Consider the following 14,319-nt stretch of genomic DNA (forward strand, 5'->3'; position numbering starts at 1 on the left):
GATCGCTTCAACTATTTTTAGCTGGTAAAACCGAAAGCTAGTACATGTTTAGTTTTAAAAAAAAAGACAATCGAACGCGACTGATAATGAAATCCCTTGCATGCTGATTTTTATGGAGTATGCATCCAAAACACCTGGAAAAGTCAGCCTGTTTATTTGAAAAGTTGGGTTTTATCATTTCAAAAAAGGAAACTTTTTCAGAACATGGAGAGTTTATTATTGATGTGAATGATTATCGAACTGCATTTTGGTGAAACTTGAATTATCTATAAGTTGAAGCCATGAAACTCAAGTTTTGAAACAAGGGTACAGCATGAAATGAAATAAAAGAAGAAATTTGCCATTTAGTTAATTATTTTTTTTTTTTATTTACACGAATAGTGCAACACCGGTCAGTGACTTTTAGTTTGTGTGCGTTTTTCGATAGAAAGGACAAATGAACCCCAGAAATACTTCAAGCTAAAATGAAAATAACTCATCGGTACGACCGCCAATGAGTTTTCATTTCAATGGGATTAATCAGTTATTCACGAAAGACCACGGGCGTCTTTTAATCCCAAAGGATTAGTAAAATGGCAAAAGTTCTTCATCAAGAAGACGATTGAAGAATTAAATAATCCCCCCCCCGTCTGGAAAATTAATGAAAACGATCCACCTTTACTACGAAATTCAAATCAGCAAAATTGGATAAAAAGCCACTGTCAACCCGAAGGTTTAAATTAGCTTAATATTCAATACTCGGGGGAAAAATACGATGTGCTAAAAAAAACTTGATGGAAAAATATATAAAAGGATTGCTTTTCGCACAAATTCGCAGTACATCGAAATGATTTGATAAACAATCTTGTAATCATTGTGTGAATGGATGCAAGGGGGATTCAAACGAAATAACTTCGTTTACAAACTTCTGCTTCAAGCAGAATATTTTCTCGGAGTCCTTTGGGAAACAAACGTTCAGTTGGATTATCTATTCAATTTTTTTTTCAAGACTCAATTAATTTTGAGAATAACTTTCAAAGTTTATACATGCCTTGAAATCAGCTGAACAACCTGTACAGCAAACTGGGAAAACCTTTTTTTTCTCCGATCCTGATGACTCAGCTTTTACCTTGATTTGCTTAAAACGAGCGACGCATTCTCAGCATCAGGACTGTACTTTCTGTTCAGAAATGTCTTTTTTGATGTTTCCTTTGAGACGTTTTGCAACAAAATACAGTACTTGAAAACAAACAAACAATCGCGACTTAATCATTGATATTCCTTGACGAATCAGCGACGAGAATTATCCACTTCAAGCCAGTCACGTGAGGGACAAGTAAATACATGTACAAACAAGAAGCTGAGTAAAGATGTCTCAGAAACGTCGCATCTGATCTTTCGAGTTTCATACAAAAAGACACGGACGGAAGCCCGACCGACAGTTGCCAGAAGCTCCGAAAGAATCCGCAGTTTTCTTGATCTGTTAGTTCACAAGACCCGCTATCCATGGAGAACTCCTCGGACTACGACTCGGAGTCTGAGGTTCCACCGGGCCAAGCTGGAAGTGACGGGTACAAACCAGGCTACGAGGTACCCCTCCTGACCGTGGTTTGCCTGCTAGGCTTCACCGGTAACTTCATGGTCTGGATGGTTTACAGCAAGCCCAAGTATAGAAAGTCCAACGCTGCAATCTATATACTCAGTTTGGCTGCAGGTAAGTGTGAATTATTACAACAGACTTCATTACGCTAAGCACGCGTTTTAGTTTTTTCCAGAGTAAATCATATCAGTTGCAGATAAGCAGCCACATTCTTGTAAGTTATTTTGTTCGGAAAAGGTAAACTTTGTAACACAACTCTCGACATTTCCCCATCGAGAATTTAATCCAATAAAATTAATGTACCATGTGATTTTATTTTTTTATTTTTCCGTGCCAAACCTTTATGAATTTTTAGACGGACTTTCAGACACAGCTTTCACGAAAATCAGGTTTTCGTTCCCGCACAATGTCAAATTTTCGACGTGGTTTACCGAAGGTTTCCCCCTTCATTGACCGGGTATAGAACACCGCGCTCACAAAATGGACGTAGGCAAAGGATATTTATGGCCATAATTACAAAACAATTTTGTCCGATTGAGCTAAAACCTTGCACATGTGTTGAGCACGGAAGTTTCTCTTAGCATAATAAATTTAGAAAAGAGTGTCTTTGTGAGATCAGAAAGATTCCGCTCCCTCCCGGTTGCAAGTTCCCCCAAGAAAAATAACCGGCTCCGAGAGGGCTAACAGTTTGATAAAACGCTCAGTATTTGTAAGTCGGGGCGATAGTTTGATTAACATAAAAACAATCATGGACCATTTATTTTATATATTAATTATAATTATTTAGTTTAAATCTTTACACATTAAATTAAAAGTTGAACAGTGGGTATCGCGGAAATACTTAAGTAAAAACTGTCATCAAACGATTTGCATATTCAGACACCTGAGAACAATTAAAGTAAGATTAAAATCATGGAAAAAATACATAATTGTACACTGCAAAAGTCGAAAAAGCGAAGTAAAGCGTTGGGGCTCGCTAAGTGGGGGGGGGGGGGGGGGGGGGGGGGGGGGGGGGGGGGGGGGGGGGGGGGAGCGCTAGCCCCCCGGAAAAGTTCACATTAAAAAATCAAAGGGGGGGGGGGGAGAAAAAGAAAAAAGAAAAGGAATAGGAAAGATTGGAAGTAAATATGCCGCTGTTAATTTAATGTATATTTAGCAGTAGAAACTACCAAAAGGAGCCTAAAACGAGTTTTTGTGTACGCATTTAAACGTTTATGAACAACGCCTCCAGGCGTGAAATCATGACCCCTCTTTCCCCCCCCCACCCCTCCCCCGGCTTTTTTGAGTAGTTCCGCAGCCGGTGACTTTTTCAACGATTTTGATTAGTGCTTTGCCCCCCTCCAGAAAAAAAATCATGGCGCCCACGATTAATACTTTTTTCCTATAGCTTACTCATTCTGAGAGCAATAGTGAAGTAGAAAAATCTTCTTCTCTTGTGCATTTGCAAATGTTTGAAGTTCGTTTCATTATGAAAGGGGGACGGGACAAGAAGAAACTGTGGCTAAATAATACATCTTGAAAGAAGTGACTTGCGTCATGCTTTAACCCTTAAAGGGCCGGGTTATTTTGACCATCTCTCAGCCGGGGGAATTCCGCCCCCCCCCCCCCTAAGATCTCGGCCATCGAGTGACAAAAATTTTGAAACATGGTACATGCATAGAACAACTATTCATGAACATACCCAAGAAATTTCACGACTATAGATCCAAGGGTTTTTGAATTATGGCTAATTAATTATTCATATGTACTAATGGTAATTCTGCTCTGTGTACACGACGAATATAGGAAAATTCAGTTTTCACGACGCGTAGCGCCGGAAAATTTATATATTTTTTGGTCCAATTTTTTATATTTTTGGTATCGAAAGATGCGCAAGGCTCAAGGCTAAAGAGTCACAACAGCTCGGGTCGCGAAAAAATTTTTTTCAAGGCTATCGCGGAAAAAGTCGAGGGGGGCGGGGGCGAATTCCGCCCGGCCCTTTTAGGGTTAATCTACTTAACTATAGTGTACCTAACAACAATCAATTCTAGTGATAGTCCAATACCCTTGGACGACAACAATTGCAGTACGGCCAAAGATAGTTTCTTCACAAGATACTTTCCTCCGGACTTTTATCTTTTCTTCTAGCGCCACCATTGGACACACGGGTTTGATAAATCAAGTGTCTTTAACTATTGCTCTTCAAGAAAGATCAACAAACTCCGGCTCTGTATTGGTTGCTCTCAATCACTAGCACACGTTGCACGTAATACAATAATACTCGCGCATTTTTCCAGGACAATACAATCGAGACATGTCTAATTTTGTTCACGACGAGCACTTGCCAGCTGGGTAAAGTGCCCTCCTAGGGCAATCAAATGAAGACAAGTGCAGGTTGAACTTTTTTCCTTCAAATTAAACCAAATTACTGAATTCCAACGAAATCGTCATTTTCTCAGTGATGGCAAGAACCACGGAAGGAAAATTAGACGATGAATTCGCGACACAACTATGTTATCTGCGTGAACCAACAACAATCGTCTCGGTGACAATTTAATAACAGACACGTTACTCAATGATCTGTTTGTCGTTCAACTAAAATACAAAGGAACGGCGGAGTTCTCGGAAATCACATCGAGAAAAAAATAGCTGTGAACACAAAGACGCATGTTTTCGTATAAAATTTCAGAGTCACCTTTTCAGCAAAGGAAAAGTAAATTTTGTTCTGATTCATTTGTGGCAACATTTTGTGCACATTGTCAACACAACCCGTTAATTTGATAAACAAGTCTCCGTTTTGGACGCCTTACACAACCAAGGTCAGACTGAACAAAACTAACAAAGAACACCATCAAACTTTGCTGGGAACTGTGAAAATTGCGAAACTTAATTTGACTTTTGTCCTTGTCTAAAATAGAAAAACACGTTACTGGGTCATGTTATGTTTGTTCATGTTTTGCTTTTTTGTATAGTGTTGTATTCTGTCATATTTTGCTGGCAATTTACGAAGATTGCGAAACTTGTTCTCACTATGTTTGTTTCATGTCTGGAGTACAAAACTCTTCACCTGCGTAAACTTTGTAAGTTGTGCCTCATTTTTATGCTGTTTTTTTCATAGATTTTGTCTACTTCCCTTTTAATTTGTTCACTTTAAAAAAACACTGTCAAGTCTTATGGGAAACTTAGATTGCTTGAGATTAGGTATTGTGAATGGATGAAATATCTTGGAAAAAGTCTATTGGCTACCTCATCATTTAAAGTAGACATGAAGCAAGACTAGTCAGTGAATATGTCATTTACTATTCCCCCATAATATAACCTTTGCTGGTCTGTGAGGGGCCTATATATGGTTGCAGACCAGTAAATCGGTCCGAAATTGCCTACGCCGGCCAAATTACGATTTGCATGCCCTCAAAATCTTCAGTATTTGAGCATACTGTGGGCCATGAACTGGAGGGTTTGTAAAAAATATGGGTGGAAGCCGTGCACAGGACTGTGAGCTTGTAGTTCCATTCAATTGAATGAGATTGGGGCCCTAAAAGCGCTCTATTTTGCAATGGAGTGTAGGCATCGTTTTTCAAAATGGCGATGGGCTTCAGGACTATTTAAGGGTGATCATCTTCGGATGGAAATTTCTCCTAAAAGTCATCAGTTGACCCCCCGTAAATTGAAAAGAAAATGAAAGATGATGAAATAAGCTTTAATTTGATGTGTGTCTCGAACACCTTGGAGAGTTGTGAGTATTTCCCCGAATTTCTGAAGTGGGAGCATTTATCATTGGGGTCAATGGAAGTTTATTTACTGGTCTGGAACCCTATAGTCATCTTAGTACCTGACTGACTCAGTCACTGTCACTGATGAATAAGACTTGCTTAAGTGACAGGTTGGCCCAAAAGTTTCAAATGGGATAACCACGTAACACCCAGGCCCGGATTAAGCGTTTCGTAGGCCCTAGGCACCTGTGTTCCGTAGGCCCTACTTTACTCCGCCCTAGTCACCGGCACCAAATCAATGTTGATGCTATTAATGTACAAAATCAAGCCAGGATAAAATGGTATCAGGGTGACCGTAAGAGCCAAATTCTGCTAAATGCACATCAAAAATCTGTCAGATTTATCAAAAATCTGCCAAGTTCCCCAGAATTACTCAAAATAAACACTGAAAATCACATGCAGATTGGTACTTTTGCCATAATTAAGGTTCAAATTAAAACAATCTATAGTCTCATAAAGATGTTGTGAAATTATCGCGTAACTTTCCGGCAAAACACGGATCCGGCCACGACGAAGTCCGTTACCCAGTGAACCTCAGCACCTAGACCAGCCAACCTGTCCCTTAATGCAAGGGTTTGTTTGAAAGGATTGAAGCTTTCTTAAACAAATGTACAATTTTGTGTTCAAATTTGCTGTTTTTCTGTCAAATAACCATTTTGCAGAATTCTGCCAGAAATCTGCCCAAAAAATCCATTCTGTCAAATTTTCTGTCAAACTCGTTTTTTTAACAAAAATTCTGTCAAAGTTAACCGAAAATCGGCTAAAACGGTCACCCTGAGTGGTATATGTCCTAGCTCTAAGCCAGCTGGCAACAAGGGCGTCAATCGCTTCTCAAAAGTGGGGTCCTTACTTTGGCGATCGTGTACAAACATTATGGGAGATCTTCTTAAAAAGACCAAACAAAAGAGGGACAATAGGGGGTCCCCGATTGCAAGAAAATACACACTTGTGTGTGTGGGTCGGTCTATTTATTTGTTTTATGGCACACTGTGGTATTTTCGTAGACCCAAAATTTTTCGTAGGCCCCGATTTTTTTGTAGGCCCTAGGCACAGTGCCCACTGTGCCTATTGGGCAATCCGGGCCTGGTAACACCAATAAACCCCGTCCATTTTGTAGGCTACATACATGAAAATATTTGGTGAGCTCTGTGAAGAGGTTCACTAAGCTTGCATTGTCTTGTTTCTTTGTTTTCTCAGGGGATATATTGGCTCTCGTCGTGGTCATTTTCCACATCACGGAGTTTTTCCCAGTCACGTGGTCCGTTTTGTGGGCTCACGATTGGCAGTGCGCCCTCCATCGGTTCTTTCGATTCGTGGGCTTCAACAACACCGTGTTGACCATGACGGCCATCGCAGTGGACCGTTACTACGCAGTGCGCCACCCTGTGGCCTTCAAGATCAGATTCACCGTCAAGAGAACGAGGATCGTGGTGTGCGGACTGTGGCTGCTGACCCTGGTCGTGTCTGCGCCATTTGCTTTTATGTTTCGGGTAATTCGCAGTTTAGGAAAGTTAACTTATGTACATTCGCACACATTTATAAGCAACAATCCTCAAGTATTTTGTTTGAAGCGAGCTCTACTATAAGTGTGAATGTTATTTTTTTTCTGTTTTCGGGCAAATACGAATTGCCAGTAGAGTGTGTGTAAAATAAAATGCATCCCAAGTGCAGGACCAGTTTTTGAATGACATTTTGCATGTAGCGCTTTCTAGGATAAGAAAGAACACTTACTTTAAGGGTATGAAAGAACACCTACTTTTTTGTGATCCGTGGACAGAACTTTAAAACAGTGTTTGTGTTTAAAATTCCGTAACTTAAAAAAGTACATGAGTGGTTTGAATGATTCTTGTACTAAAAGAAAGCTTAATGACTGGGCTTTCATATCCTAACTTTTGAAAGGGCTACAGGCAAAACTTCATTCAAAATTGGTCAAAAATTGGGATGCGTTTGTTTTTACTCACCCGGTAAATGACGCGTTTAAAACATTAATACTTTAAACCTAAAATAACAACAGAGCTAAGACCACTTCGCTAAAATAATTACAGTTCCACAAAATCCTTTACCTTAATTAAAAGATGAACTTTCTCAATAAACGTACCTTTGTCTTTTCACTTCAGAGCATTTCCCGCGGAGGTGGCGGGGCCCAGACGTACCCAGGGAAGCTGTCCTTCGCCTGCAAACTCGTTCTCAGCTCCTACGGTGATTGGTTCGTCACCTTCAAGCCAATCTACCTCAACGGTGTCTTGTTCTACCTCCCTGTGGTTGTTACGGCAACGCTGTACGTCATCATAGTCCTACACGTGTGGAGAAACAACAAGTTCGTCAGTTCTCAGATGGGCCGTTCTCCCTACCGCAACTCTCACTGGAAGACCGCCAAGACGCTTCTGACGGTGTTCGTGGTGTATGTTGCGTGCTACATCCTCTTCGTCTCTTATAATTTACTCGCGCCTTTCGCGCCGGGCTTGCTTTCCCCGCAGATCAAAAATGTCGGCCTGCTGCTACCCTACGTGAATAGCTGCATGAACCCCATGGTGTACTCGTTTACCAACGCAAGTTTTCGCAAAACATGCTGGGAGACTTTCTGCTGCGAGGCGTTGGTGGCGCGCTGTTGCTCGGGCGCAAATGATAAGGTGAGAAGCGGGAAAGAGTCTGAAACTTGCAGCAGCGTCGCTGAAAGGATTAAAGCCGACCGACCCCCAATGCCAACCCAGATCAGAGTGGCAGTCATTCCAGCAGATAGTCTCCTTTCAGTTGACAAGGCGTCCCAAACAGGTGACATAAGGATGCACGATACGAAAGCAGACTATCTCGCTGGTCAAGAGCTCGCCACAAACATTTAACTTTCGATCAGTACGCCTACCCATACCACTGCGTATTTAAATAGTGTGACCACATACTATTTTGTTTCGTAAGCAACCCAAATCATAACAGCTCTGAAAAAGTTAGCCTATGTAGGTTAAAGACAGGTGAGCAGGTTGTGTTCCTCTCATTGAGCTCAGTAGGTTCAACTTAATCATAATTGAGAATCAGTTAATTAAAAAAAAACAGGTCTCATGTGAAAAAAAACTACAGTGGAAATGAAAATAAGGTGAATAAAAACAAATGTTACATAATTTTCAAGTGCTGCACGATGTTCTGTTAATCTTCATGTTATTATTTTGACCAATAACGAACGCACTCGATCGCTATAACCAAACGAGTACAGTTTACACGACTCGTCATGAAATGTTTCGACACACGATGAAAACACAGGTGAAACCACCCACACTCAAATTTGTATCATGGGGACATGGCTTTGTTCTCGTGTACAAAATGGTAAGAGGGTCGAACCTGATTTAAAAAAAATGCTCCTAATTTAACAAGAATCAATGGCTGAAATTTTTTTTTTTTTTTATAAGAGTATGCACGAATAAGGTGTAAACTGGCCAGAATATAATGCATATAGAAACCGAATTAGGTTTAAATTCATAGATTGCATTAACTGTTTCCATATTTTTCGTCAACTGATGCCACTAAATTTGAGGTAGCTAGAGGAGGTACATGTAGCCTCCAAAACGGATCCATTTAAAAGAAAAGAAAAAAAAGGTCAATAGCATGATTGTGGATGCATAACAGCGCAGTTTGACACTCTGTACTTACGTTGCGATGGCAACAACATCCCTATCAATAGACCTTGGTAATTGGAACAGCGCAATATATTAACTGAACAAGCCCGTCTTTTGAGCATCTTTTTTCGAGCTGTTAAACACGAAGCTCTGTAAAAACATGGTCTTTATGGGTTCAACGGGGTTTGACAAATGCGACATCCTGTACATAGGGGTATATACAGTTTTCATTTGCTATTTCTGAAATTTGAGAAAATGTCACAGAGTGTGCAAGGTGCAGTTGAAATTTATGATCGCTGCATTTTCTTTGATATAAAGGTTAGGTTAAGTTGTGCAAAGAACTGTACTATCCGCAATGAGTACCTCCCACTAATGCTTAGCCATGCATTCAACTTGCACATTAATGTTCTTCGTGAAGAACCGGAGCACGTATTTTGTCATTTATGTTTTACATTTTTAAATTGTTACATATGTATTTTAATTGTCACTTAAAAGCAGTCCTCGCGTTCAAACTGCAAGCCTCACACCACTTTTGTCAATTGTCGTCTTTGCCTTTGCCTTATCATTAATGGCTAACGAGCTGCACAAGAAAAAGGCACGACTTCGTTTTAAAAAAAGGTCACTTGTTCATAAAAACGGCACTTGTTAAAAAAGGGCACTCCTTACAAAATACTGGTGGGGGGGGTGAGCGCTGGTGAAAAAATGGCATTTGAATGGAAAAGGGCAGTCTCTACAAAATATTGGGGGGGGGGGGTGTTTTAGTAAATACCCCCCTTACCCCCCCCCCCCCCCCCCCCCCCCCCCCCGCTGGCTACGCCTATACTCACCATATACCTACATTAATCTCTTCAATACCACCGTTCTACCTGGTATACTTCACTATTGGTACAATATAAGGAAAGAATTCCATACCTGGCGACAATTGACACCCTGTGCACAAACCCTTTGAGACTGGTCTGAAAACATTGTATGTTTCCTCAGTAAAAGCTTCGATATTTTCCCTGCTAAATTTGACTGTTTTGGACACGTGATCACTTTCTGATGGCTGATAGGTCATTGCCGTAAAATTGGTGATGTCCATATATGGAATGTTTCCCAATATAAAATAAATAGTAAGTAAAGGAATATTGTGTTAAAATGATTTCATTTTGTCCAAATATCATAATGTAGGACACCTCTAAGGATTACATTTAGTCGTTCAGCTTTCAGTTATTTGGTTTTTGAAAAGTACACTGTGTTTTGGGGACTGAGGTAATAAACGAACGGTGCATATTTATGAGCATTGAACAACAACACGTCTATATTTTTCTGTAAAATTTCGCTGTACTTTTTGTAACTTCCAGAAAAAATGAGTTGAAAAAACTTTTGACAAGGACAGATACGAGAAACATGTCTTGAGTCAAGGGGGGGGGGGGGTCGGAAATAAAGAGGTTTCGCTGTCATCTTCCGCAGAGAAAAACTATTGCATAATGCGAAAAATAATTCAGCGCTCTTTGTAAAAAATCGTCGTCCGTGCGTGGAATGTGCACGGGTTCATGTAGTGAATATTTCTTAGGAACTTAATTTGTGCTACTTTCTGATCCTCTTAAATGCACGAAAAAGACACTATTTATAAAAGGTGTTTTCTGTTGAAATTGTCAAACAAAAAATTGCACATCGAAAACTTTTGTGAAAAAAGTTTGCTAATTGGCTTACTGCCATGAACTGACACAACAACGAATCACTAAAGAAAAGAAAGTTTACAACAGCAAAGAATCAACAATTCTGGCAACATTTTGTGCACAAACCCATTGCAACACTGAACATTGAGGTGTCTGCCTGGTATATGACAACACACTTTTGCTCATGAATATGGAAATTTGCATTAGCATTAAAACCAAAAGCAACCAAAATACCCTTGAAAACAGCAAAATGAAAATGGAAAATAAGGTATAATGGGATACCGAGGTGCATTTTCAAGGACTGCAATAAAAAAAATCCATTTCATTGGGCCCTTAAAGAAATCGTGACAGTTGTCGCGCATAACAGCATAACAGTCAGTTAAAGGGAATGTACAACATTTGCAAACATCGAAAAATAAAACTACCAAGTTTTTACGAAATACCTTACTAGGATGTTGGTAAATGACAGTCTCAAGCATTTTGTAAAATTATGGCACCTCAGGTTGTGAAGTCATTTTCAAGAAAATTGTATTTTTGTGTATATTTCCAACGGTGGTCGGCCGACCAGTGTTGGAAAAACCTAACTATTTTTCAACTACTGCTCCAAATTTCCATTTTTTCAGTCCAAATTTTCTTTGCTATTGGTTACATGTTTCATGAACGGGTGCAGGCCAGCTAGACTGGTTCCCGTGCCTTACAATTTTCCATCATTTATAAATTGATCCACTTTATCTTTTGTGGAGTCAGGGAACCAGACTACTTAAACATTTTTGTTTTTCTTAGTTTTTCCAACCTTTTCGAACACAAAACTTCAAAAATGTCAGTGTAACAATATTTGATCTATATATACTAACCCCTCAAATAGTTCATTTCTGAAAATTACATCAAAAACCAATGATGTACATTCCCTTTAACCCGCACACTATTATTCAGCTACGCGAAAATTATTGGCCCAATTGAAACAAAGTATAGACAAGGAAAAACACAGAAATGGTCGGGGAGGGGTGGAAATGTCCTTCGTGTTGCGAATCCCAAAGCTATAATTTTGTGGATGACTTTGGCACTCGACAGCACATTTCGTGAGCTTTTGATGCGATTGAATTAAGTCACTGGTTATCAAGTTAAGAAACATCTGCACCGTCTTGTAGGGGGCATTCCGATACTTTTCTAGGTTACCAAGGTCATCAATTTGGTTAAAAGGATGAACCTTTTTCTAAAAGTGTCACAGAGGTCAACTATAATGGAATTGTTTAATGCAGGGGAATACGCCCAATGCGTGATATCAAAAGTAGCCAATTGATTGTTCTGATGACCACAACAGATCGATGAATAATTCACAAGTCGACCTTGACGTGAAATGACACCCGCGCTGGGAGAACACCCGTTTCATATTTCATATAGTTCCACTAACAAGCAGATTCATTGGGTGAAATTTGATCATTGTAATCGCTTTTTCACCGAGCAAGTCAGGTTAATGTCTTCGGGGTAATCCAGGGTAGCAGAAAGGAAGATCTGAGAGCAAACAAGACAATTGCTAAGGTAAGGGCAGTATAGCTGGTTGCAGAGCATACACTCACAATAAGTCTCTCAGTGCATCTGGTGTGTACAATTAGCTGGATTTAGCCAACTATTAGGTAATCCTTTACAATAAAACTGCCCGGCTGTCGGCACAAGCCAACAAACGGTCAAAGACGAGACACTAAGGGGAGTGAGCCAGTGAGCCAGTCAGTGGACAGTCAGTCAGGAACTTGAGAGTAAAAAAAATGAAAGCAATGAATAAAAGTTCGTTACTAACAAACATCAGCCTCGTCTGATGAATACATTATTATTCGTGATTAACACATATATTGCATAATATTTAAAGCTATCACATTAAAAAAAAAATGAAAGTGAGGCTTGGCATGCCTGAAATCATAAAATAGTCTGGCACGACATGTTCAACAGTTTACAATTTGTACAATAGATTAAAGGAACACGATCGAAAATGGCGTCTTCGTGCATATGGTATGATGGGGGCAGGCACCCCAACCACAGCATACGGCCAATGACAAATGCAGTTTTAAAGATTCTCGTTACCTATTGCATGATGATCAATAAATGACTTTGTTTAAAATTGTGCCATTTCTTCAATTTAAGTTACATGTGTTTTGCTACATATGCCAGGTTTCAATGTAGCCAGGATCTGCAATATATGTAACCTATTTGCCAATGAGGAAGCCACTGTTTGACCACACTAAGCTTTGCATATGTTTGCATAAATTAGTTTTAGAACTTGTATAAACCTCAATCTTTAGCTTGTTTTACGTACATGTATGAAAATATATAGAAGCCCATTTGGAATGTCACGTCTGGAACGATAATGAGGTATGCACCATACTAAGACTGATCTTATGTATTTATTTTTTTTTACCTGTCGGATTAGTATAGGTTTTCCCGGACAATTTCAGAAAATGTGTACAAGAATCTGTAAAAGAAGCTTTCGTTTTCTTGCGAAATGGAATGAACTTTCCAAATCTCTGTTTCTATTTAACAAATGATGATTCTATTTCCATGAAGGTGCATTCAGTCGTACAAACTCAGCGTACGATTTCCCGAATATGCACTGAATTTGGTATATTGACATTTCATTTTAGCGCGAAATCAAAGGCACATCCGCAATCCTGTATTCCTTTTAATTTATCATTATCAATCTGTTTCGCTAAATGTGCAGCCAATTTCCGGCGCAGTGTTATTTAACGTATGCCTGATCAAGCTTTGGAATTCATTTATGTGTTCAAAAAAGCAATATATGAGGAATGTTTGAGTGAATGATTGACTTTGGATATTCATGATGATTGAGCTAAACCAAGTGGTGTAGTCTTTCAAAACATACCACCCATTGTAATAAATCCTATATACAAACCAATGAATGCAATCGTTATTTTTTTGCTCAGCATTTTCCACAATCGCATCATATAACCAAGCAATAGAACTGATAAAATGAGACAGAACTTTAAAAAATACAGAAAGACATTAAAATACAATTGAGACAATGAAACAACAACAAATTCCCCCGTATCCCATGTAACGTGACACGTGATGTTTCCCTTTACCGTCCCAATAATATGCTTACAAGATTATTTTGATTGATTTTATTTTGGTAAGATTTATATCTTTTGAACATTTCATTTGCCCATTTTCATTTTGTCAAACCGAAAGCCTAATCACGTATCTGAAATGCTTTAAATAGAAACGCTATGCACATTCGTTTATTTGAATGATGCAAAATTAAATCGAATGCTAGTTATTGCGAAATTGAAACCCGGATATACGTTGTTCTCAAAATCAGCGCCAAATTGAAATTATGTTTTGCAAATTCAAATGCACATTTTCCAAAATTGTCTGGGAAAACCTATAGTAATATTTAATAATAATGTAATATTCCTCAATTATTCGGTGCACATGGCGTCTAGACTTGATGACAAGTCGTTAGACTGTCGCATATTTGTCCGTCGGCGCCGTGGCGCTGTGTATTTGTGTCTATTAAGCGATTAAGTCAACGAATACAACTTGGGGTCGAGGAAAGATGGACCGTCCCCGCGCGTTTGTGCAAGTGAACCCTGGAAGGGAATGAGGGCGTGACTAACGAACAGAACGGGACATAAACCAACTTGAATCTAAGTCTATATGGCGTCCGGTAATTGGTTAACTAGAACATATGCTCATGACAAAGTGAAAATATT

The 14,319-nt window shown here is 39.4% G+C and overlaps 1 protein-coding gene across 1 annotated transcript; it reads left to right on the forward strand.

The window, feature by feature from the left end:
- The first annotated feature begins 1,319 nt into the window (after positions 1-1,319).
- LOC119744701 (somatostatin receptor type 4-like) lies at positions 1,320-9,576 on the forward strand. Its single transcript, XM_038220772.1, has 3 exons — positions 1,320-1,693; positions 6,529-6,821; positions 7,449-9,576. Exons 1-3 carry the CDS (start codon positions 1,486-1,488, stop codon positions 8,169-8,171), a joined length of 1,224 nt encoding a protein of 407 aa, XP_038076700.1. The 5' UTR covers positions 1,320-1,485; the 3' UTR covers positions 8,172-9,576.
- The last annotated feature ends 4,743 nt before the right edge of the window (positions 9,577-14,319 follow it).

This window comes from Patiria miniata, unplaced genomic scaffold (genome assembly GCF_015706575.1).
Source record: "Patiria miniata isolate m_02_andy unplaced genomic scaffold, ASM1570657v1 HiC_scaffold_7, whole genome shotgun sequence".
Lineage (NCBI taxonomy): Eukaryota > Metazoa > Echinodermata > Asteroidea > Valvatida > Asterinidae > Patiria > Patiria miniata.